This window comes from Leucoraja erinacea, chromosome 31 (genome assembly GCF_028641065.1).
Source record: "Leucoraja erinacea ecotype New England chromosome 31, Leri_hhj_1, whole genome shotgun sequence".
Classification (NCBI taxonomy): Eukaryota; Metazoa; Chordata; class Chondrichthyes; order Rajiformes; family Rajidae; genus Leucoraja; species Leucoraja erinaceus.
Genome location: NC_073407.1, coordinates 27,761,213 through 27,787,930, shown reverse-complemented (window position 1 = coordinate 27,787,930; position 26,718 = coordinate 27,761,213). Strand labels below are relative to the sequence as shown.

The following is a 26,718-nucleotide window of genomic DNA, read 5'->3' as shown; positions in this document are numbered from 1 at the left end:
CCCGGCCTATCGTCATCATCCCGCGCCCACCCGGCATACCGTCATCAATCCGCGCCCGCCCGGCCTATCGTCATCATCCCGCGCCCGCCCGGCCTATCGTCACCCACCCGCGCCCGCCCGGCCTATCGTCATCATCCCGCCGGCCCACCGTCATCAATCCGCGCCCGCCCGGCCTATCGTCATCATCCCGCGCCCACCCGGCACACCGTCATCATCCCGCGCCAGTACTACTGCCAGTACGCCCGTATATTCGTCATCCGTACGCGCCCGCCGTCTCTCAGTAACAACCAATCACCAGCCCGTCCTCCCTGTCATCATCAGTCTGCGACCATCGGCAACAGCCAATCCCTTGCGTCATCAGCCTGCGACAGAATGTCGCCCCCGACCGCGTCACGGTGCGAGGACAGATTGAGGACCGGCCTTGTTCTAGAATCTTCGCTCCTTTGTTGCGGGAGGACGAGTGGTCGCCAACGTGTGAGCGGCGATGGCTGTGGAGGAGCCCGGGCTGGCGGCCGCCTGGAACCGCCTGAGCGCCGGCCTGGGCCTGGGCCTGGGCCTCGGCCTCGCCCCACCGGGACCGGTGAGATGCCGACTGACCGACTGACTGACAGAGGAGCTCCGCTGCCCGGGGAGGGGGAAAGGATGATGGGGGAAAGGCGGATGCGATACGGGGTGGAGGAGGGAGAAACGGGGGAAGGCGAAGAATATCAGGACCAGAAGATAGACACAAAAAGCTGGAGTAACTCAGCAAGTGCGAGTCAGGCAGCAAGTGTGGAGAGAAGGAGACCCTTCAGACTGGAATGTCTGCAGTTCCTTCTTACAAATATCAGGACCAGTCTTAATGCAGGATCCTGACCCAAAATGTTGACAATTCTCTCCCTTCACAGTTGTTGTTCTTGACCTGAGTTCCTCCAGAAGTTTGTATTTAAAAATGAACTGCACATGCTGGTTTGTACCAAAGATAAACACAAAACGTGGAGCCATAAAGGGTGGAAACAGCCCCTTCAGCCCAACTTGCCCACACCGGCCAACAAGTCCCAGCAACATCAGTCCCACCCGACAGAGTTTGGCCCGCATCCCTCCAAACCTGTCCTATCCATGTACCTAACTGTTTCTTAAACATTGGGATAGCCCCAGCCTCAACTACTCCTCTGGCAGCTTGTTCCATCCCTCCACCACCCTTTGTGTGGAAAGAGTTACCCCTCAGATCCGAAAACATAAGTCCTCTGGTACTCAATTCCCCTACTCTGGGCAAGAGACTCTGTGCATCTACCCGATCTATTCATCTCATCATTGTATACACCTCTATAAGACCACCACCCCCATCCTCCAAGGAATACAGTCTCAGCCTACTCAACATCTCCCACTGAGACCCACTAGTCCTGGCAACATATTGCGGTTACAACAGAAGGTGTCTGGGGAGGGGGGTGGTTTAGTGGGGAGGGATGTGATCCAAAGAGTTGCAGAGGGAGTGGTCTCTGGAAGGTGGAGGTTGGAAGATGCGATTCTGTGAATCTGTGGAATTCTCTGCCACAGAAGGTAGTTGAGGCCAGTTCATTGGCTATATTTAAGAGGGAGTTAGATGTGGCCCTTGTGGCTAAAGGGATCAGGGGGTATGGAGAGAAGGCAGGGATGGAATACTGAGTTGATCAGCCAAGATCATATCGAATGGCGGTGCAGGCTCGAAGGGCCGAATGGCCTACTCCTGCACCTATTTTCTATGTTTCTATGATTAGTGGTGGGATCACTGGAGGTGATGGAATTGTTGGAGGATGATATGTTGGATGTGGAGACGAAAGGTGAGGAGTAGGGGAACTCTGTCCTTGTTGTATCTGGGGAGAGTGAGAGAGCAGAACTACAGGACACTGAGTGACATGTGTGAAGGACCCAATAATGACTAAAGGGAGAACAAGATACAAGATACAAGATACATTTAATTGTCATTTGGACCCCTTGAGGTCCAAACGAAATGCCGTTTCTGCAGCCATACATTACAAACAAATAGACCCAAGACACAACATAATTAACATAAACATCCATCACATTGCTGTGATGGAAGGCCAAATAAACTTATCTCTCCACTGCACTCTCCCCCCCCCCGATGTCAGAGTCAAAGTCAAAGCCCCCGGTTGGCGATGGCGATTGTCCCGCGGCCATTAAAGCCACGCCGGGTGGTGCGAGGTCGCACACCGGGTCTTGCTGTTAGAGCCCCCGGCGTGCGCTCGCAGAGTCCCGCGGCCATTCCAAGCCGCGCGGGGCAGTGATGTCAGGCCCCGCTTCAGGAGCTCTTCAACCCCGCAACTCGGGCGGGGGAAGTCGCCGTTGCGAGAGCCTTGAAAAGCGGTCTCCCTCCAGGGACCCGCGATGCCGCCGTCCACAGACCTGCCGTTGAAGCCTCCGACTCTCCGGTCGGGCCGCAGCAGCAGCAGCAGCAGCGCTCCTCCACCGCTCCACCCGCTCCGGACTCGGCCAGCCCCGCGACGGCGACGGTGAGTCGTCGGCACCAGAGTCCCCGGTCTCTTCCTGTTGGAGGCCGCTCCTCGTTGCAGCCCCAACGATAACGGAAACCCGACGAGAAAAGGTCGGGTCTCCCGTGCAGGGAGAGATTTAAAAAGTTTTCCCCCCCTCGCACCCCACCCCCACACACACCCCCCAACAAAAAATAACAAAAACTACATAAAAACATAGACAAAAAAAATAATAAAACGCGGACAGACTGCAGAGGCCGCTGCTGACGAGAGTCGCGCCGCCCACCGGAAAAAACGCGTTCACTAAATAATGAGGACATGTCTGTCCTTGTAACCAAAACAATTTGCTTTATAGCTCCCGATTCCTACATTTGCTGTCGGTTGTGTCTCCATTTTGATCACCATGTCCAATGTCTAGAGAAACAAGATGATCTGTCATCTGCTGTGGTTATGATTGTTGGATTTGGGGAACCAATCACAGGAAATCAAGTTTCACAAATTAGATTGAATTATTTTGAAAAGGTGGCAGAGGGGTAGAGGTACATCATTGCCTGAAAGTAGTGACACAGTAGACGGAAGGTGAAGTACCTATTTGGCACGGTTGCTTTCATCGGTTAGGGCATTGCGTGCAGGAGTTGGGAAGTCATGTTGCAACTAGTAGTTTGTGAGACCACACTGGAGTATTGTGTACAGTTCTGATAGCCTAGCTACAGGAAGGATGTTGTTAAACTGGAATGATGATGTTACTGGAATTGGAGGGCCTGAGTTATAAAATGAGACTAGATAGACTGGGACTTTTATTTCCCCTGTAGTGTAGGAAAGGTTTTTGAGGGGCATGGACCACATGCAGGCAAATGGGACTAGTTTAGGTGGACATCTTAGTCAGCATGAATGTTGAGCTGAAGGACCTGTTTCCCTACTGTACAACACATTATTTTATGATTCTATAACTGAAATGTTTATGTTAATGTTATGTAGTTATGTGTCTTGTTGCTTTTTTTTAGTATGGCTGTATGGTAATCTGAATTTCACTGTACCTTATTGGTGCACGTGACAATAAACTGACCTTGAAACCGTGAAATCATTGTGTCATTTGTGTCCCTCTGTGAAATCATTGTGTTCCTCTGTGAAATCATTCTTTTTCAACTTGTTTTTCAGGAGGTTCCTGGATTGGAAAGTGACGAGTTTCTGGAGGATGAGCTACGAGCTGCACTGGAGGTTTTGCGGCGCTATAGTTTGCACTCGATGATTGTGGAATGGTTCATGGAAGTGTTTCAGGTCGACCTTCAAGGGAAGATTGCAGCAGAGTTCTGGGACTTTATTACACAAAGGGAGAACATGGTGACAGAACAGCAGCGGTCAAAGCTCCTGCACGATGCCTTTTGCATGTTAAACCAGAGGCTAGCTCCCTATATGCACAGCCTCAAGTATTTGGAGACATGGCTGGAAGAAGGACTGATTAACACTGTGGGACCTGGGACGCTGAGGGACAAAGTCTACAACATGGTTAAAGCTGTGTTATTCTTCTCAAGTGTTCAACCTTTCCAGGAGATTATTCACGAGTTTTACACTCGTGCGTTCAGTATCTATGTGCACCGTGACAAGAGCCTGCGGACTAGAGACAGTTTGAGTGAAGAAGATGAAGGAGGTGTGGATGATATGGACATGATGACCTGCGCCGGCTGCTGTTCAGAGAAGGAGAAGTGTTGGTGTGGCACCGCCATGGACCAGTTTACACAAGTCAACCGCACACTGTCAGTAACGTAGCTTCCATCCAACACTTAAACACAAACCTACACAATAGGTGGATGTTAATCATTGTTGTTCTAATGTAGAGGATGTGGGTAATCTGAACAAGTTATATGTGTGAAAGAACTGCCAGAGGAGGTAGTTGAGGTTGGGCTTGTTAAGAAGAGACTGGATAGACTGGGACTGCTTTCTCTGTGGCAGAGGCTGACGGCTGACATAGAGATTTACAACATTAGGAGGGCCACAGATCGGGTAAATATTCATTTTCCCCCCCCAAGGAAATGAGAATCCAAAACTAGAGGGTGCAATGGGAAAGTTTAAACGTGGTCTACTGGACAGGTTTTCAACAAGAAATACAATAAGTTGCCAGAGGTACACTTGGAATGTTTCTAAGAAAACATTTAGACTGTTACGTAGGTAGGTAGGTAGGCAAACGGGATTAGCTCAGACAGGCTTCCTCATCAGCATCGACATGTTGGGTGGAAGGGCCTGTATCTGGTACATAACTCCATCAATCACTATGTTGGAACACGGAAAGAAACCTGATCACCTTGAGAAAACTCACATAGTCACCAGAAAGATGTGGAAAGAGTCGGCATCTGTGTCTGGATTGAGCCTGGGTGTTTGGTGAAGCTGCAGTGCTGTCATAGAGTGACACAGCTTGGAAACAGGCCCTTCAGCCCAACGTGCCCACACAGACCAACATGCCCCATCTACACTATGCTGGGCCCATATCTCTCTAAACCTGTCCTACCCAGGTGCCTGTCTAAATGTTTCTTAAACATTGCGATAGTCCCTGTCTCAACTAACTCCATACTCGTTCCATACACTCACCACCCTTTGTGTGAAAAGGTTACCCTTCAGGTTCCTATTAAATCTTTCCCCCCCTCACCTTACACCTATGTTTTCTTGTTCTTGATTCCTCCACTCTGGGTAAGAGACTGAGCGTCTACCCAATCTATTCCTCTCATGATTTTGGACACCTCTATAAGACCACCTCTGATCCTCCTGCGCTCTGAGGCATAGAGACCTAGCTTGTGCATCCACTCCCTATAGCTCATGCGCTTAAATCCTGGCAACATCCTTGTAAATCATCTCTGCACCTGTTCCAGTTTGACAATCTTTCCTATAACACGGTGCCAAGATCTGAAGACAATACTTTAACTGCGGCCTCACCAACATCTTATATAACTGCAACATGACCTAATTTCTATACGGTACTGTCACACTGTCTAAATATTCTCATTAGCACTAAGTTTGCTCAGTTTGATGTGGTCTATTTGCGTTTGTTAGGCATTTGCTGAACCTTTTGGAGCGTATCAGTGCGGATGCGATCACCACCATCTTGCACAAGATGATTGAGGAGCACGTGGCCAGGCTGTGTCGGGGCGAGTATGAAAATTCCTTTCTGGCTCAGCTTGAGGAGGTAATTGAGGCCAATTGTCATGAATACTTTTGATGAAAGTGTTATAAATGAATTTCAGGTGTTGTTTTGCAGTTGGAAAATGTAATGGAGAAAGTTAATATATCAAGATCAATAATTTTGTCAGCATATTTATCTACATGTAGATGTTTTGTTTTGGCCAAAATGACATGAAAAGGATTTTCCAGTAATGGGAGAGTTTACTGCATAGTCTAAGAATAAAAGGACGTACCTTCAAAATGAGAATGAGGATTTTCTTTGGTCAGAGGGGAGTGAATCTGTGATCAACCAGGGTTGAATGATGGAGTAGACTCAATGGGCTGAATGGCCTAATTCTTCTCTGTATTATGGTCTTATGTAGTAAAGATCTTTAACTGACATTGGGTGTTCATTCTTTCTGTTCAGTGGTTGGAATCGAAGGTCATCTGTTGGCTGAGCATGGTGTTCCTGCAGAAGTCCAGCATTAAATCAGCATCCCCTCAAACAAGCAGCACCCTGCAGCGCTGGAGAATACACCTGCAGTTTTTCCTATATCAAGTTTATGCAAATATGAGGATTGAGGAGCTGTTCAGCATCATACGAGGCAAGAGCAGACAATGTCGTTCCTAGTTTAAGAGGGACTGCTGTTTTAACCCATGTGAAAAACTATCAGTAATTGCAATGTTTGTGGTTTGGGACAGGATTTAAGCCTGGCCTGTTACAGGCATGAAATGCAACAACGTGGAAGTACCCATTGCCACTAGTGTGTATGTGGTGATCACTAGATCACATCGTATTTGCTTTATCCTCTCCTCCAGACCATAGCCAGGATTCAGCCATCATATTTTAATATTATGTGTTTCCTCAAAGTACGTCCATTTCATTAAAATTAAATCAGTGTCTCTGGTCGACACTTTTGTGTGGGCCTGACAACATTGTTTGCTTCATTCTACCCATTTTGGGTGAGGTGTCTTTGTTTCAAAAGTATAAGAATTAATTAGACTTGGAGAATAACAGTTTTGTTTAGAAGTTGCTAATCTCGGTTTTTCTTTGAACCGCAGACTTCCCTGAATCCAAGGCTGCATTGCAGGACCTGAAAGTATGTCTTGAGAGGACAAACCAGAGACAGCAGCTGCTGTCATCGCTGAAGATGGCACTAGAGACCAGGCTTCTGCACCCAGGTCTCTGTTTGTTGTGTACAAAATAACATGAGCAGCGTCTGGAAATAAATGTGTGTTGTAGTAAATATTGAAACCAAGCACAGCTTGTTCTCCGGGTCCATTACTCTAAACTAAACTAAACTCAACTCTAATCTGCCACCATTTGAACTTTGGTGTTGGTGGACAAGTTTATCTTCTGAACTATTGGACATTACTCCCATTAATATCCTAAATGCATATTCATTTCACTTTATTTTAGATGTTATACAGCAGTATAGGTAATTTTCCCAGAACCTGGCCCATACTCTGAATCTTTCCATCCATGTACTTGTCCAAGAGCCTATTGTAACTTTCTCTACCACGCCCTCTGGCCACTGGTATCACCCTCTGGCAGCTCGTATCATATATGCACCACCCTCGGTGTTAAAAATGTTGCCACTTGCATCCCTTTTAAATCTTTCCCTCTCATCTTAAACCTATGTCTGTGTCTGAAGAAGGGTCTCGACCCGAAACGTCACCCATTCCTTCTCTCCACAGATGCTGCCTGACTTGCTGAGTTACTCCAGCATTTTGTGTCTACCTTCGAATTAAACCCATGTCCTTTAGTTTAAGTCTCCCCTACCTTTGGAACCTGTGGATTGCCCAGTCCCAGCCTATCCACTCGCTCCTTATAACTCACGCCCTTTTCCCAGTAACATCCTTTTGAAAGTAATATATGTAGATGGAAAGTGGAAGGAGGAGCTGATGAGAGACTTTCAACAAACAACCTTCAAGGTGAAAGTTTTGATTTTGTTTCCTGACCCTTGTGATTGTTGAACAGATTATATGTGTGTATTAGTGGAAGAAGCCAGCATTGGTTCCATTACTCGAGGAAGAGAGCTGGTGGTTTGGTTTCTAATCTGTCTAATTGGCAAGAGCCTTAAAATAATGAAAATAAACATGTTTCAGATGTGAGAAAATCATGAGAAACAGTCATGTGATGTAATTTCCACATGTAATTGCCAGCTGAATTTTCCATTTTCATATTGCTCCTTGATAAAGGAAATCCATGCAGTTTAATTTTCAGCCATTAATGAATAATGAATTATCTTTATTTAGGAGTGAACACTGCTGATGTGATCACGCTGTACATTTCTGCAATCAAGGCCCTGCGTGAGTTGGACCCATCCATGGTGATTCTGCAAGTGGTGTGTGAGCCAGTCCGCAAGTACCTGAGGTAGGTTGCACCTGTGTTGCCATCTTCACCATTCAAGCATCTTTGCATCCTCATCACCCCTTATATTCTTGCTTAGTTTAGTCTCATCAGCAAACGGAAATATGACACAAAAAGCTGGAGTAACTCAGCAGATCAGGCAGCATCATTGGAGAAAAGGAACAGGTGATGTTTCAGGTCGAGGGAATGGTCTATATTCGGTGTAAACTAGCATCTGCAGTTCCTTCCTACACATTTTTGAATTATGACATTTGTTTTCCTTGGCCAAATAATTGATACAGATAGTGAATACCTGAATCCCAACTCCAATTCCTATGTTACCACACAAGTCATCAACTGTGAACCTGGGAAGACCATTTTATTCCTACTTTGTTTTTTGTTTTTAAACTGGCTCTTAATCCACACTGGAAAATATCCCCTAATTTCAGGTGCCTTTTATTTGTTGACCAGCATCCTGTGTGAAATATTATGAAACCCAAACACACCGCATCCACTTATTGTTTTTCTCCCCTCGTCTATTTGATGTGATACATTCTCAAAGAACGGCAATAAATGATTCAATCACTATGACATTTTCATAAATCCATATTGCATCTTCCCAATACTACTACTAATTTCAAAGTGCTCTGTTGTGACTTTCTTAAAAATAGATTCCAGCATTTTCCCTGATGTCAGGCCAACAAGTGGAAAGTTCATGTTTTCTCTTTCCCTCCCTTCTTGAAGAATCAGATCTGCTACACTCCTGTCAGCAGGAACCACTCCACAAACAGCATCATAAATACAGACAATACTGTAAACAATCAGCAGGTTGTATAAACACGAACGGCCCTCACAATCAGCACTGTCCATAGGAGCGTGTTCTTATGGAGTTGGAGCGGGGATGGGCTGGAACACTTGCAACCAATGAGCAGGCGCAGCTCGGGGACTGACATCTCCGTCACAGTTTACTATTCTTGAATCCCCCGAATAAAATAAAAGACGAGATAAACGTTAAGTAAAACTTTAAACATAAACTGGTGAGCTTTGGTGTGCAGAGAGACATCCTGGAAAAAATGTCCGGTTTCTTCAAGGTAGGCGATATACCTCCCGGGCAAGATACCCTCCACTTCTCTTTTTGGAAGGGGATTTAGTTCCCTTTTTTCGAGGACCGACCGGAGGTTCCGCTGTCCCCTCTGTGGGCCGCCCTCGGTGAACGTTCTGTCTCACTGTCCCTGGGATAGCAGGGGGCCATCAAAACAGCACAATACCCCACTCCCCCTCCAACTCCAGAGGAATCCGCTTCCGATGGGCCGCTACGGCGACAAGTGGCAGTATCGCCCACAGCCCGAGCTGCGGAAAGAAAATCTGAGCTATTGTTTTAGGTTGAAGGCTCTTTGTTAGAATCTGTAATTTTGAAAGTTAATAACAACTATATTAATATCCAGGCCTTTCAGAACTCTGGGACGTGGACATCAGGTTTCCTGGTCACCATTCTCCATATGAGCTTTTTATGACGTAGAATTCAGACCCATAGCCTAGTTGGCCTGTAGATGTGAGATACTAGGATAGACACAGAGTGCTGGAGTAACTCAGCGGGTCAGGCAGCACCTATGGAGAACATGGATAGGTGACGTTTCACAGAGTGCTGGCGTAACTCATCGGGTCAGGCAGCATCAATGGAGAACATGGATAGGTGATGTTTCACAGAGTGCTGGAGTAACTCAGCGGGTCAGGCAGCATCTGTGGAGAACATGGATAGGTGACGTTTCACAGAGTGCTGGAGTAACTCAGCAGGTCAGGCAGCATCTCTGGAGAACATGGATAGGTGACGTTTCACAGAGTGCTGGAGTAACTCAGCAGGTCAGGCAGCATCTGTTGAAAACATGGATAGGTGACGTTTCACAGAGTGCTGGAAACTCAGCAGGTCAAGCAGCATCTGTTGAAAACATGGATAGGTGACGTTTCACAGAGTGCTGGAGTAACTCAGCGGGTCAGGCAGCACCTGTGGAGAACATGGATAGGTGACGTTTCACAGAGTGCTGGAGTAACTCAGCAGGTCAGGCAGCATCTGTGGAGAACATGGATAGGTGACGTTTCACAGAGTGCTGGAGTAACTCAGTGGGTCAGGCAGCATCTCTGGTCTCTATAACGAGTTTGTTTCTGTTTGTCGTGCAGGACACGTGAGGACACAGTGCGGCAGATAGTGGCCGGTCTGACTGATGACTCCGAGGGCTCCAGTGATCTGGCCCATGAGTTATCCAAGGCAGACCCCATCACTCTGGAGCATGGGCAGGACAGTGATGATGATATGTCTGATCCAGAGGACTGGCTTCCCGATCCTGTCGATGCAGATCCAGGTAATCCCTCCAAGTGGGAAATGTGTGCAAGATGTAAACAATATCAGATAGATAACTAAAACCTAATTGCCAGATCTATTTACATTAAAGTGAAGTTTAAACCAGTTACTCATCAAGTTAACATTCATAAGATTTTCTTACTGCAAAAAATGTCAGTGAAGGGTTGCATCTGGAATAAGGAGGCACAAGAGAAATAGCAGGTGAATGTTTGATGGATATTTGTGGGACTATAAAAATTCAATCTTCAGAGATCTTTGTAGTAACTTCAAATGTCCCATCACACTAAGCAGCAATATGGAGCATATTAACCCCAGATGCCAAGATGTACAAAATAGTATAAGACATTACTTTCAAAGTAACTACCTCACAGTTTTCCAATTTCTACATCAAAATGTATATTATCTCAGATTGGGAGTTGTTCTAATGAACCTGAATCTCACAAAGATTCCTCAGTAATTCTTCCTTGCCTCAATCATTCTGACATGTCATGCAACTTCTTAAAGCAGTCTTTTAAATTTAAACCAAACATCACGCGGAGGCTTTTGCATTTTTACTTAGTTCCATTTTCTTGCACTACCAAAAATGATGATAGTACGCCTTCACTTGATTTCAGGTAAATCTGGTTCAAAGCGGAGGTCTTCTGACATCATCACCTTGCTGGTCAGCATTTATGGCAGTAAAGAGCTTTTTATCAATGAATATCGTACACTGTTGGCTGACCGCATACTCCATCACTTCAGCTACATCACCTGCAGGTACCAAGATGTTTGTGTTCTTGGGTCTATGTCACTACGGATTCAATGATTGTACCTCTTACTGATATACAATAGACAGTGGGTTTTTAGCCCCGATTAGGTTCTCATAACAACATTCCATAGTTCATTCCATTAAATCATAATTTGTTTTTTTTAATTCATCCTTTCCTCACATTGTGCACCATCTGCCAACTTCTCCTCACTTAATCTTTCCATATCCCTTGGCAGGCTTCTTGTGCCATTCTCACAGCTTGCTATCCCACTTCTCTCTGTGTTGTCAAGCACATTTATCAACAGTATGCTTAGTTTCTTCAAATCATGTTTACTTTGACAATGCGAATGCCCCGATGAGCAGTGTGAGCCTCACAGAGTCACAGAATGATACAGTGTGGAAACAGGCCCTTCGGCTCAACTCACCCACACCGGCCAACAATGTCCCACCTACCTTAGTCCCAACTTGCTTGCGCTTGGTCCATATCCCTCCAAACCTGTCCTATCCATGTACCTGTCCAACTGTTTCTTAAACAATGGGATAGTCCCAGCCTCAACTACCTCCTCTGGCAGCTCGTTCCATTAACCCACCACCCTTTGTGTGAAAAAGTTACCTCTCGGATTCCAATTAAATAATTTCCCCTTCACCATGAACCTATGTCCTTTGGTCCTCGATTCCCCTTCTCTAGGCAAAAGACTGTGCATCTACCCGATCTATTCCTCTCATGTTTTGTATACCTCTATAAGATCTCCCCTCATCCTCGTGCACTCCATGGAATAGAGACCCAGTCTACTCAACCTCTCCCTATAGCTCACACCCTCTTGTCCTGGCAACATCCTCATAAATCTTTTCTGAACCCTTTCAAGCTTGACAATATATTTTCTATAACATGGTGCCCAGAACTGAACACAATGTTCTAAATGCGGTCTCACCAACGTCTTATACAACTGCAACATGGCCTCCCAACTTCTATACTCAATACTCTGACTGATGAAGGCCAAAGTGCCATAAGCCTTTTTGATCACCTTATCTACCTGCGACTCCACCTTCAAGGAACCATGCACCTGTTCTCCTAGATCCCTCTGCTCTACAACACGACCCAGAGGCCTACCATTTACTATGTAGGTCCTGCCCTTGTTCGACGTCCCAAAATGCAACATCTCACACTTCTCTGTATTAAATTCCATCAACTGTTCCTCCGCCCACCTGGCCAATCGATCCAGATCCTGCTGCAATTGTTCACAACCATCTTCACTATCTGCAAAACCACTAACTTTTATATCATCAGCAAACTTGCTAATCTTGTCCTGTCTGTTCTCATCCAAATCATTGATGTAGATGATAAACAGTAACGGGCCCAGCAGCGAACCCCGAGGCACACCACTAGTCACAGGCATCCATTCTGAGAAGCAACGTTCCATCATCACCCTCTGTTTCCTTATATATATTCAATGGTATATGGTCACACTGATCTGTTCTGTATTTATTTATGCCTACTATATTAGACAAGAATTTCATTGTCCTATCTGGGACACATGACAATAAACTCTCTTGAATCTAGAATCTTGAATCTTCCATGGAGCCAATTTGCTATTCATTCAGCTATCTCTCCTTGGATCCCATGCGATCTAACCTTCCAGAGCAGTCTACCATGCGGCACCTTGTCGAACACCTTACTAAAGTCCAGGCACACAACATCTACAGCTCTGCCTTCATGGGTCTTCTTGATCCAACGTAATCTGCTTTCCCTTGCTGGGATTACTGACTGACTCAGAGATGCAGCAGGGAAACAGGCCCTTCGGCCCATCCAGCACATGCTGGCCATCAATCCACCGTGCACTCTGCTTCTATGTTATCCCACTTTCCACTCCCTGCACACTAGAGGCAACAAAGCATTTATTGCAGCAGGAATGCTGATTGTTGATGTGAGACTGCTTTGTTGCAGGGAGATACGGAACCTGGAGTTACTGAAGCTGCGCTTTGGAGAGGCACAGATGCACTTTTGTGAAGTCATGTTAAAGGTGGGTGCTTGAAACCTCCTCCTCTGTTCCTCGGCATTGAGGATGACTGATTGCTGCTTGATTTCTGTGGATTGTGATGCAGTTGCAGATGCCACCAGGAGCTGGAGGCTGGAGTACAAGAGGTACTTGACTGGGTAGTGTTGTAGGTGGTCATCTACCCTGGTGTATTCCTAACCTGTCTGTATAGTTGCTCCATGGAGCAGGGTTGGGCTTGTTACCAGAGAGACACTCTGTATTGTGCATAACTATACAGCCCAACCACAGGGGGGAATGAGCCATTGCCCCCCTCATGCTCAGTATCAGGTAATGAGAGACACACTGGGATGTGGGCCGAATGGAGCAAGGGCTTCCAGTCCCCAGCCCCAGCCCATCCTCCCACCATGCTGAGCCCCATCCCAGCCCAGGGTGGCTGCTCACTCTGACCACCCTCCCAGCTTAGCCAATGCCCTCCGAGGCAGCCATTGCTCAGTGTGTCAGTGGCCCACTCCACACGCAGTCATGCGGTGAGACCACTTTAACCATTTCAATGCTGCCACAGTGCCGAGCCCTGAGTCGGTTTGCCGGCAACCTGTGTGTGGCGTCAGCAAGGTCAGGTTCTCCCAGCACAGCCACCATTTCTAGTTTTAATTTTAAACTGTTTGTTTTAAACAACCATTATGTAATTTAAATCTAAATTCTCCAAATTAATGCCTTCACCTGGTTTAAAAGGCAAGGAGTAGTCCAGTCTATACTGGTTATTACAACATTTGGTTATAGTGGACAGAGGGAATGAGGCACCACTGTGTCTTGGCAACACAGGCTGCTAATTACACTGTGAGAGGCCATTAACATTGACAAGCAATTGCTTCAACGCCACTTGTGCAATGTTATTCTATTAGTTTAATAAACGGTCTTTGTTTTTTAGCAAAAATATATATTTTAGCTGTTAAATAGAACTTTATATTTGAAAACAACTCGTAGTTTCACGGAGTGACACGAGGTATTTGTAGCGAATCTATTATTGGGTTGCAGTGACCAATCAGCAACAAGACAGTCCCCTCCCGCCATGGTCTGTTATAATGAGGGTTCAGCGTATATCTGGCTGATCGGTAATTGACTTTACAGACTTTGTGTTTTGTTCTCCAGGATGTGGCCGACTCTCGACGCATAAACAGCCATATCCATGAAGAGGAACATGAAGGGCCCCTACACCTGAATGCAATGATACTCTCCGGGGAGTTTTGGCCTCCACTGAAAGAGGAAAAGTTGGAGCTCCCTCCTGAAGTGAAAGAAGCAATGGATGCTTACACCAAGAAGTATGAGAAGTTGAAAGTAAGTATCATAGACAATAGGTGCAGGTGGAGGCCATTTGGCTCTTCCAGCCAGTACTACCATGTGATCATGGCTGATCATCCACAATCAGCAATAATAATAATACATTTTATTTATGGGCAACTTTCAGGACTCTCAAGGACACCTTACAGATTAAAACAAGCAAATTACAAACATATAAACAAAATGAAACAAAAAAGTAGTTGGGACATCAACAATACACAATTCAAAGAGGACCCCGTTCCTGCCTTCTCCCCATATCCCCCGACTACGCTATTTTTAAGAGCTCTATCTAACTCTCTCTTGAAAGCATCCAGAGAATTGGCCTCCACTGCCTTCTGAGGCAGAGAATTCCACAGATTCACCTCTCTCTGGTGTAAAAGTGTTTCCTCATTACCATATGTCTTTCTGTCTTTAATGACTGGGCAAGCTTGGCGAGGATGGTTTAAGGTCCACTGATTATAGGCATGGACTCGGCAGCTTATCTTCAGCTTCCTTTGTTTACAAAGATTGTAACAGTCTTTGAAGTAACAACTTCCCCCAGCCAGAGTTGATCAGCTGGGGTAATACAGCTTGTCCAGTGATACTTGTAGAGGGTGGTGCAGGAGGAGCACTTTGCTGCTGTAATGCTTCTTTCTCAGACCACATGACGGAGACCAAGTGATGTTGGATGTTGACTGTAGCATCTGCACAAGGTAGCAGGTTTACCAACATCTGCAGTTCCTTCACACACACTTCTCAATTTACATTTTCAGTCCAGGTTTTTGTGATCACACTTCATGTTTCCTCATGAATTGCATCTGCTCACGTGCTCTATGTCACGCCCCATAGTTTGTGGTTTTAAATGGGAGATCATTTTAGGTGGAAACAAAGATCTGCAGATGGTGGGTAACACTGAAGGACACAAAGTGCTGGAGTAACTCAGCGGCTCAGGCAACATGTCTGGAGAACATGGATAGATGAAGGTTAGGGATCCTTCTTCAGAGAGATGCTGCTTGACCCGCTGAGTTACTCCAGCACATGTTCCTTTTGAGATATTTTTAAGACTTGCAGAACCGTAAGCGGTTCTGGTTATTTTATAGACGTTTCCTTATTTCCCACGTCTTGTGATGAAAAGTTGGCGGCAGGAGAATAATTTGATTTAAGCTGCAAGCATTTTGATTGTGCATGGATCCTGCCAAGATCACATTGAATGACGGCGCAGGCTCGAAGGGCCGAATGGCCTACCCCTGCATCTATTGTCTATTAGATTGTGTCGTGTTTAACCGGGGATGCTGCCCAATTGTTTCATTACATATGGTCAGTGTAATACTCTGTGGGGGGGGGGGGGGGGGGGGGGGGGGGGGGGGGGGGGGGGGGGGTACATTGTGTCTTGACTTTGATTCACCATTGAAGAATGGCCTTTTGGGTTGCGAGGTGGAGCTGCCTAGAGGTACCAGTTGAGGTGTCATTAATGCCACTTATGGTCTCATCATGTTTAGGCCATGAGGTCTTTGAACTGGAAGCCTCATTTGGGGAATGCAGACCTGGAGATTGAGCTGGCTGACCGGACTCTGTCCGTATCCGTGACTCCTGTGCACGCTGCCATTATTATGCACTTCCAACAGAAAAGTAAGTACCTGAAGGTAGACAAAAATGCTGGAGGAACTCAGCGGGTGCGGCAGCATCTATGGAGCGAAGGAAATAGGCAACGTTTCGGGCCGAAACCCTTGGGTTTAGAAAGGGTTTAGATCCAAAACGTTGCCTATTTCCTTCGCTCCACAGATGCTGCCGCACCCGCTGAGTTCCTCCAGCACTTTTGTCTACCTTCGATTCTCCAGCATCTGCAGTTCCTTCTTGAACAAAGTATGTACCTGTACCAGTAGTGAAGAACAAACCAAAAATAAAACTTCAGTATTACATCCCGATTAAAGCAAGGAATTGTAATCATTGGTCTTTAGAGGCTGGATAGGAAGGTTGACACGAGACAGCAGCTACTGGAATCTGAAGAGACAAACACTGCTGGAGGAACTCAGCGGGTTAGGCAGCATCAGCCGGTGCAAACCTATGGTCAACTACCTTACTGGTTAGTTTATCGATACAGCATGGAAACAGGCCCTTTGGCCCATCCATCCCACGCTGACCATCGATCACCCGTACACACACGTTATCCCAGTATACTCTATGGGGCAATTTACAGAGGCCAGTGAAGCTATATCCCCATGTGTCTTTGTGATGTGGGAGGAAACGGCTATATTTAAGAGGGAGTTGGATGTGGCTAAGGGGATCAGGGGGTATGGAGAGAAGGCAGGTACAGGATACTGAGTTGGATGATCAGCCATGATCATATTGAATGGTGGTGCAGGCTTGAAGGGCCGAATGCACTCCTACTCCTACTCACTACTACTGCACCTATTGTCTATGTTGCTATGAAACCAACACAGTCACAGGGAGAACATGCAAACTCCGCACAGACAGCACCTGTAGTCAGGATTGAACCTGGGCCTGTGGTGCTGTGAGCCAGCAACTCTGTGCCACTGGGTATTCATTTGAGCAGTATCAGGGCATTTTTAAATTTTGAATGAGGGCATACCGAAGTTTATGAGTTAAACATATGCAAAGAGATTGTGTACCTGAGATGGGTCCTGCACTGAGTGTCCTTGTGTGCAGTGTTGGTCAGGTGTGTGTGTACCTGCAGGTACGTGTGCAGTGTTGGTCAGGTGTGTGTGTACCTGCAGGTACGTGTGTAGTGTTGGTCAGGTGTGTGTGTGTACGTGTGTAGTGTTGGTCAGGTGTGTGTGTGTTCCCACAGGTACATGTGCAGTGTGTAGTGTTGGTCAGGTGTGTGTGTTCCCACAGGTACGTGGACTCTGGAGGAACTGAGTGATGTGCTGAAAGTGCCAGTCATTGCCCTGAGGAGGAAGATAGCTCTTTGGCAGCAACATGGAGTCCTGAAGGAAGATCCTGCTGACACGTTCACAGTAATTGAGGAAGAACAGAAGGACCAACAGGAGAAAATGGTGTTGATCGATAGTGATGAGGAGGGTGACTCTGCCATGGCCTCCCAAGCTGACCAGAAGGAGGAGGAGCTGCAGGTAGATCGGTTACTTGCCTCGTACATTAATAATCTGGAGCTTGTTCCCATAAACATTGATCTGTACTATAATTCCCTTTGCAGTGCAATGATATTCTGTTACTCAGAATATTGCCCGCAGTATCTTACCCATAGTGAAGCCTTTGGACTTGTTGTCTACATTTGCATTGGCATCTGATTATCCAATGACAATGTTTCTGATACTGTATTTGGTTATGTGGTAAAGATTTGCATTTATATGGAACAGGTCACCATCAAGTCAAGTCAAGTCAAGTTTATTTGTCACATACACATACGAGATGTGCAGTGAAATGAAAGTGGCAATGCTCACGGACTTTTGTGCAAAAGACAAACAACCAAACAAACTATAAACACAATCCTAACACGCATATTCTTTTACTTAATAAATAATGGAAGGAAAAACGTTCAGTAGAGTTAGCCTCTCCACCTGAGTTTTAAATTGGGCATCACAAATCATCAATGTCCAACTAGGGTGAAAGACAAACTGTGGCGTGGTCTCCAGGAGGAGCCACTGTTTGAAGATGGAGCTGAGACGGGCATTGTGTTACACGGGCTTTACATGCTTCAAAAGCAGTGGCTAATTCAAAACCACAAAGTGAATGTCAGCGCGTTATTCCTAAAATATAAACCACGTAAATCTCACTTTGATATTAAATGAACAAGCGCGTTATTTCAAACATACATGAATCACGCATGGAAAACACGCGGTGCATGTACCCGAGACCACCTGTCGCCCCCTCTCTAGACACCCACAGAATGAAAGGTATGAATGTACAGATAATGAGAGTGTTGTGGTCCTGGGTTCCAGCATGAATTGGTGGCTGGAGGAGTTGGAGCAGAGACCATCATGTGATGTCTCCGTGTCTTTAAGCAGTAGCGTGATGTGTGTTTTTCAGCTTTTCTGGACATACATACAGGGTATGCTGACCAACCTTGAGAGCTTGCCCCTGGAGCGCATTCACACCATGCTGAAGATGTTTGTGATGACAGGGCCCGTATTGACGGAGATCGACATGCAGGAGCTCCAAGCTTTCCTGCAGAAGAAGGTGATGGACCACCAGCTGGTCTATTCTGCCGGCGTTTACCGGCTCCCCAAATCCAACTGCTGAGACAGAGCGAGCGTGCACACAAAGAGGTAACTTTGTTCTTTCCCTCCCTGTGGGGAAGATTATGCAAGGTTTTTGTTCCAGTTTTAAAGTGATCAGTAAGTATGTTGACCCTGCAAAAAAATAGTCAAAGTGCTGGAGTAACTCAGTGGGTCGGGCAGCATCTCTGGAGAACATGGAATGACATTTGGGGTCAAGAGTCTAAGACAGGGCGGCAAGGTGGTGCTGCGGTAGAATTGCTGCTCACAGCATCAGGTTTGATCCCGACCTAGGGTGCTGTCTCTGTGGAGTTTGCAAGTTCTCTCAGGTGCTCTGGTTTCCTCCCACATCCCAGAGACGGGCGGTTTAATTGTCTTCTGTAAATTGTCCCTGCAGCGTAGGGTATTAAACTGGGATAACACAGAGCTGGTGTACGGTGATCATCAGTCGGGGTGAAGAGCCTGTTTCCACGCTGTATCTCTTAACCAAACCATTGACTTGTGTCTGGGTGCAGACTGAGCATTGGCAGGAGAGAGTGTGACTTGGAGCGGTTCACTCCACTGAAGCACAAGGGGTGGGGAAGATGTTGTCCTTCACCTCCAGGGAAGCAGAAATCCACTGAAAGACAAACCGGAAATGCTGGGAACATTCAGTAGCTTTGGTAAAGTCTATTTCATATTTCAGTTCATTGCCTTGACCCGAGAGTTTTTCCAGCATTCCTGTTAAACAAAAGCTTGGGTCAAGTTGAGAAGTCTTGGGTTCTGGTGAAAATAACGACATTTGGATCGGTTGTGTAAAAAAGGGATGATCAGTTTCTGCAAGTTAGGGTTGGTTTCTGCCCAAGAGCTGTAATTGATCAATGGTTGCCCTTTAAAGGTGGTGTAGGCAGGGTGTAGGATTGTTCCCATAAGACAAAACAATTTAGCCAACGCTGAACTAGTGAACGATGACAAAGATATAGAGGAAGATCAAGTAGAATCACTGCAATGAAAGAAGAACATGAAGTATAAAAAGCTGTCGACTCTGACATTGGTAACTAAAATGTTTGTAATAGATCAATAACATGAATATGAACAGATTGAGTCCAAGTACAAGTTACTGGCAAATACTCAGAGTGATACATCATGGAAACAGGCCCTTCGGCCCACTGAGTCCATGCCGACCATTGTCACCCGTTTACACTAGCTCTCATCCACTCCCTACACTCTAGGGCCAATTTACATACAAACTTGCATATGTTTGGAATAAGGAAGCATTCTGGAGGACCCAGATGTCACGGGAGAACGTGCAAACTCCACGCAGATAGCAGCCAAGGTCAGGATTGAGCCCAGGTCTCTGGTGCTGTGAGGCAGCAGCTTTACTGTGCTGCCCAAATATTCGAATTTCTGTTCAAAATCTGCTTATGTGAACTAGAGATGATATATCTCTTAACAAAGTGTAAAATAGAATCTTTAGACTTCAAAATCAATATTTGGGTTGAAATTCACAATGTGTTGAATGTTTTGTGTCCTTCATGGCAGCAGTGATGACGGAGGAATATTTAAACACATTACTGCTGGCAGAGAATCTGCTCGGGTTCTTTGATTCTCGGGTCTTCTGTGGTCGACTGTTGAGAGAGATCGACGCGTGGCCTGCTTCTATTTCAGCACACAATCCACAACCACAAACAACTCTTCAAAGAAAAATGCATGCTCTGCTCGACTTCTTATTTGAAAGAGAACTCTATGAACTCTAAGGTAGATACAAAATGCTGGAGAAACTCAGCGTGTGAGGCAGCATCTATGGAGAGAAGGAATTGGCGACTTTTTGGGTATTTCCAGAATCAGTTCATCAACTTCTGATTCAATGTCTTTGTGACCGATGCTGGTGAGAAGCTTTGTTTGGAAGTAGAATCCTGTATCTGCCTGCAGAATCAAGACCAGAATCCTGGATTCACCCCTGTTCTGTTGTAACCACAACCTGATAGAAGTCTGCCCAAAGATGTCTTTGGTGAATGAGAATGAGATTCATACACAAGATACTTGTATTCTGAGAGAAGCAGACTGGAGTGATCAAAACATGTCTATAAAAGTTGGCTTTTCATATTCTTTAAAAGTTCTTTAAGTGTTACATTTGTTACCTCAAAGATGGTTGTAAATACCGAAAATTGGAGAATTCAATGTTCAATAATTTGGGGGAAATAGCTCCAGGAAGCCCATTGTATCTCACTGCAGTCGTGAATCTGACAGTTTCACAGAATACAATGACTCGCAGAATATGAGTTAATTTTACTTATGACCATAGTATTTATCATAGCATTGAAGGCTGTACACAAACATAGAAATAGATAGGGGCATACAGGTGGTCACAAATATCCTGTAGAAAACCCCTGATCCCGACAGACCAAACTACTTTACCTGGGCCTGACAAAGAATGGCTTTGAATTCAGTTTCAAAGGTCTTTTATTGTCACGTGTACCAATTAAGGTACAGTGATATGTTTAAGAAGGAACTGCAGATGCTGGAATATCGAAGGTAGACAAAAATGCTGGAGAAACTCAGCGGGTGAGGCAACATCTATGGAGTGAAGGAAATAGGTAACGTTTTGGGTCAAGTGAAGAAGGGTCTCAACCCGAAACGTTGCCTATTTCCTTCGCTCCAAAGCTACAGTGATATGTGATTTACCATACAGCCACACAGAAAAAAGCAACAAGTTCAAGTGAGTTTATTGTCATGTGTCCCTGTATAGGACAATGAAATTCTTGCTTTGCTTAAGCACACAGAAAATAGTAGGCATTTACTACAAAACAGATAAATGTGTCCATATACCATGATATAAATATATACACACATGAATAAATAAAATGGTAAAGTGCAAATAACAAAAAGTGGTTATTAATAATCAGTTTTGTCCGAGCCTGGCTTAATAGCCTGATGGCTGTGGGGAAGTAGCTATTCCTGAACCTGGTTGTTGCAGTCTTCAGGCTCCTGTACCTTCTACCTGAAGGTAGCAGGGAGATGAGTGTGTGGCCAGGATGGTGTGGGTCTTTGACAAGACACGCAACTACAAAATAGTTATCATAAACTTCCACCACAGCAGATTCCCCACATAACCACTGAACCAATTTAATATATCACAAACAACCAAGGTTGTTGTACCAATAAAACTGAAGAGGACTAACCATATACACAACACTGCAACAAGAGGTGTCAGAGGCTAGAGAGTGGTGGATAAATTGTCTCGTAGCTCCACCATCTACCAAGCTCATGTCAGAACCACGGTACAATGAATAGCTTTTGTTGCGTGCTAACCAGTGATTACAATTGAACCATTCACATTGTAAAGATACATGATAAAGGGAATAACGTGAATAACATTTAGTGTAATAAAGTCCGATCAAAGATAGTCTGCGAGTCTCCAATGCGTCTCCAATTCTCCACTTGCCTGGATGGGTGCAGCTTTAACAACACTCAAGAGGCTCGACAGGGCACAGCAGCCTGCTTGATACAGACCCCATCCACACCCATTCATTAACTCCACCATCGACACACAACAGCAGCAGTTTGTACCATCTACAGGATTCACTGCTGCAACTCACTAAGACACCTCAGACAGCACCTCCACTAGCTAGAAGAGCAAGGGCAGTAGAAGCTCGGGGGCACCACCACCTACAGGTTGCCTCCACACCATCTTGATTCATAGTCACACTGCATGGAAAACAGGCCCTTTGGCCCAACTTGCTCACACTGACCAACATGTCCCATATACGCTAGTCCCACCTGCCCATGTTTGGCCCATTTCCCTCTAAACCCTCTAAACCCATTCTGTCCATGTACCTGTCCAAATGTTTCTTAAATGTTGCGATGGTACCTGCCTCAACTACCTCCTCCAGCAGCTCATGCCAAACACTCACCACCCTTTTTGTGAGAAAGTTACCCCTCGGGTTCCTATTAAATCTTTCCCCCCTCAATTTAAACATATTCTCTGGTTCTCAATTCCCCTACTTTGGGCAATAGACACTGCGTTTACCCAATCTATTCCTCACAATTTTGTCACATACACTTGTATCACCCCTCATCCTCCTGTGCTTCAAGGAAGACGATCCTCAGAAATATGTCGCTGTTCCTTCACCATCACTGGGTCCAAATCCAACTACTTCCCTGATCGCATGGCGAGTTCCTGCCTCAACTACCTCAATGCATGATCTATACACCTCAAGGAGGCAGCTATGGGTGATTAAAGGCTGGCTCAGCCTGGAAAGCCAACCTCTCTAAACAGTGTTACAAAGAATCCTGAGATCCACCAGGGGTCACATATACCAGTCAGAAAAACACCCTTCCACCTCCACTCTAGCTCTAGTCAAACTATTTCCTTATGTAACTCAACACCGTGCTACCCAGCACTACACTAAAATGAAACAAACAATATTACTGGGACACAAAAATGCTGAAGAAACCCAGCGGGTGCAGCAGCATCTATGGAGCGAAGGAAATAGGCTTCACAAAAAATACTGGGACATCAGGTGCATGTGGCAGGAACAAACCGCACAGAGTCGTGTGACTCTCAGTCTCGAGCAGTTATTATGTGATGAAAACATTGGCTGGCTTAGTCATAAACTTCTCCACACCGACCAACATGCCCCATCTACACTAGTCCCATCTGCCTGTGTTTGCCCTATAGCTCTCAATCTGTCCTATCCATGTACCTGTCAAAATGTATTTTACATGTTGCAGTACTTGCCTCAACTACTTCCCCTGGTTCCCTGTACTCCCCACCCTCTGTATGGAAAAGTCACCATTCAGTTTCCTATTAAATCCTTACCCTTTCACAAAATAGCAACCTAACTTTTAAAATCCTTTGGAGAATCTCGATTGGAACCATCACCTGTCCATTCCCTCCCCAGACGCTGTCTTCCTCCAGCGCTTAGTTTTTTTTAAATAATCCTTCCATATGTGGCGGGGTGGGTGGGTGGATGGTGTGAGGTGTAATGTCACAATCTCCATTTATCAAGCGGATCAAACTGGCACTTCAACGAGGACACGAGGCTGTGGTGGGTCGGTGGGAGTGAAGCCAAGGCAGGGAACGGCAGTGGTATTGAGAGCTCTGTGCCAGCTGCCGAGGAGAAAAACTAGTCGGAGCCTTTGGTCAGAGCCTGCCTCTGAGTTCAGGGACGGCAGCAGCTGCAACAAGCAGCAACAAGGATCTGGACACGGCGGAAACATTCACACCACAGGGCTGCGGAATACGTGTAAAACCAGGTAAAGCCCCGCCTTCATAAAAAGATGTGACACGAGTGTTTCAGCCCGAAATAATCCGAGTGTGACAGTAGAGGGTTTAATCTACTAGAGGGTTTAGAGGGACATAAAGTGAGGGGAAAAAACCCGAAGGGCAACTTTTTCCACACAGAGGGTGGGGGATGTATAGATCATGCATAGAGGAGGTAGTTGAGGCAGGAACTGTAAAAACATTGAAAAGACATTTGTACTCAACGTGGATAGGGCAGGCAGGTGGACCTAGTGTTGACGGGGCATGTTGGGCGGTGTGGGCAAATTGGGCCGAAGGGCGTTTCTATGCCGTATCACACAATGTGACAGCGAATGGGAGAGGGTTTGACAAGAGCAACTGGAATAATTAATTTCCGAGTGTGATTGCTCACGTGTTGTGAACAGTTTTGAGCACCATATCTGAGGAAGAATGTGCTGGCGTTGGAGAGGGTCCAGAGGAGGTTTACAAGAATGATCCCAGGAATGAGTGGATTAACATATGATGAGCATTTGATGGCACTGGGCCTGTACTCGCTGGAGTTTAGAAGGATGAGGGGACACATAAATGAAATTTACTGAATAGTTGGCTTACATATTGGAGAGCAGAGGGTGATATCATCAGGGATTGATGCTGGGACCTTTGCTGTTTGTGTTACACATTAACGACGTGAATACCAATGTTGGAGAAATGTTTCAGAAGTTCGCAGTTGACATGGAAATTGCTGGCATTATGAACAGCAAGGAAGTTTGTTGATTCTTGCAGCAGGATATAGATCAAATGCAAACGTGGGCAGAGTGATGGCACAAGGAACTTAAAACCAACAAGTGTCTGGGATGTATTTTGGAAGTCAAATAGCAGTAGGACATTTACAGTATATGGTAGGGCACTATGGAATGTTGATCAGATTGACTTGGGATGCATGTCCATGGTTCCCTGAAAGCAGCAACTCAAGTAGATATGTGATGAAGACGGCAAATGCTTGCCTTCATATAAAAGGTATAGAATGTAGGTATGAAATATAAAATTTGAGATGTTAGGTTGCATTACATAATACTGGTTAGACTGCACTATGGGAATAGTAGTGTTGGAGAGAGTGCAGAGGAAGTCCATCAAGATATTGAATGGATAGACACAAAATGCTGGAGGAGTTCAGCAGGTCAAGCAGCATCTCTGACGAAGGTTTCAACTGGAAACGTCACCCATTCCTTCTCTCCAAAGATTCTGCCTGACCCGCTGAGTTAACCATATAACCATATAACAATTACAGCACGGAAACAGGCCATCTCGGCCCTACAAGTCCATGCCGAACAAATCTTTTTCCCCTTAGTCCCACCTGCCTGCACTCGTACCATAACCCTCCATTCCCTTCTCATCCATATGCCTATCCAATTTATTTTTAAATGATACCAATGAACCTGCCTCCACCACTTCCACTGGGAGCTCATTCCACACCGCCACCACTCTCTGCGTAAAGAAGTTCCCCCTCATATTACCCCTAAACTTCTGTCCCTTAATTCCAACATTCCATCAAGAGTTACTCCAACATTTTGTGTCTACCTTCGGTGTAAACCAGCATCTGCAGTTCCTTCCCACATAAAAGATTGAATGGAATGGAGAACTTTAGTGAGCGACAGAAACTGGACTGGCCTGGCTCATTGGCCACACACTGGCCAGTAATCTCTTCAAGAGATTTTTGATGTTACTATGGTACAACAGTGGTTGCAATGTTTCTGGTTTTTACATTGAAATTCAATTAGATGCCCCACAAAAGTTTATTACACAAAATGAATTCTGTTTGTTTTAATATACTTGCCAAAGAGAATGGTTCTCCTTCCTGCCCTCTCCACAATTACTCTGCCCTATCTTTGGTTGTGAGTCTTGGGACTAGGATCCTCTGTTAACTCAGAGTTGGCTGACCACCTTCCACAGTTCAGATGAAAATGTAGACGATGGATACGCAGAATAAAAATTTATGAAATGTTAGCGGGATGCCTCAGTTATTGATCATTGAAAAGTTGTAATTTATCCAACTTTACGGCTGACCAAAGATAGGTGCGGAGATGGAGACAATGAGTGAATTGGTATGGACAGGCCAAGTGAGCAGTCAAAAGGGTGCCAATATGGACAATACATTTTCATAAGGAGCATTGTCAAACTGAACGTTTGAAATTTAGAGAAACTGTTCTGGTTTATTTCTTTACCTCTGTTCCTTTTGTTTCTATCCTGGATAGACTCTCCCGGTTGGACCAGTGCCAGCCCACTGAAGGCAGTCTGCCCACCTGAAACAAGACCTTTGTATTTATCCCTGCAACTGCTGTGGAACATCACACCTAGCTGTCTGTATGGAACCTCCACAGAATTTCACAGGCACTGGGTCTGATTTTGAAGCAGAAACAAGTGGCTTGGGTCAGTTTAACCAACCCTGGAGTATGCCCTCTCCATCTAGGATTACACAGCTCTTTGGCCAGATCTCATCTGCAGGAATTAAACCAGTGACAAAGTATGCCTCTGGATGTTGCAAGGCTCCTCTATGGGGCATGGGCCACTGCAACGTGGTGGTTATTCTCTCTGTTCTGTTGTTTCTCATACTGGGCCTTATTCTGTTGTTCTGGAATTATTACTGCACTGTTGTTCAGCATTTATGTGACAACTAATGGTTAATGTCATTCCAAAAATGTAACTAAACTGCCAGCTGGAACAAGCTGGGATGTGGATTCAAGACTTTGCATGTTAATAGGCCTTTTTCACGGGGCGACTTGATGCAAGATGTGACCAGAGTGAAGTGGTCGTGGTCTAGCACGATACCACACGATATAACGGGGGGGTAGACAAAGAGTTCCCACGGTACTCGGCATTTCTGTTATTTGTGCGAGTGACTTGTCCGTCTC

General features: G+C 45.6%; 1 protein-coding gene across 3 annotated transcripts; it reads left to right on the top strand.

Annotated features, from left to right (window-relative positions):
• Positions 1 to 368: 368 nt before the first annotated feature.
• On the top strand, positions 369 to 26,718 carry anapc2 (anaphase promoting complex subunit 2). 3 transcript variants are annotated; one of them, XM_055660429.1, is made up of 14 exons: positions 369 to 580; positions 3,627 to 4,222; positions 5,511 to 5,643; positions 6,046 to 6,223; positions 6,681 to 6,800; positions 7,878 to 7,995; positions 10,147 to 10,328; positions 10,942 to 11,083; positions 13,021 to 13,096; positions 14,222 to 14,407; positions 15,889 to 16,018; positions 17,246 to 17,481; positions 18,398 to 18,636; positions 26,062 to 26,718. In XM_055660429.1, exons 1-13 carry the CDS (start codon positions 485 to 487, stop codon positions 18,608 to 18,610), a joined length of 2,406 nt encoding a protein of 801 aa, XP_055516404.1. In that variant the 5' UTR covers positions 369 to 484; the 3' UTR covers positions 18,611 to 18,636; positions 26,062 to 26,718. The 3 variants fall into 3 exon arrangements, with proteins under 3 accessions (XP_055516404.1, XP_055516403.1, XP_055516402.1); XM_055660428.1 differs by lacking the exon at positions 26,062 to 26,718 and adding an exon at positions 20,110 to 20,680; XM_055660427.1 differs by lacking the exon at positions 26,062 to 26,718 and adding an exon at positions 20,107 to 20,680.

Excerpts from the sequence above, each read along its gene's own strand:
- anapc2 (XM_055660429.1), top strand. The coding sequence starts at position 485 with ATGGCTGTGGAGGAGCCCGGGCTGGCGGCCGCCTGGAACCGCCTGAGC. Across the intron at positions 581-3,626 it reads GCCTCGCCCCACCGGGACCG|GAGGTTCCTGGATTGGAAAG; the intron begins GTGAGATGCCGA and ends CTTGTTTTTCAG. Across the intron at positions 7,996-10,146 it reads CCAGTCCGCAAGTACCTGAG|GACACGTGAGGACACAGTGC; the intron begins GTAGGTTGCACC and ends TTTGTCGTGCAG.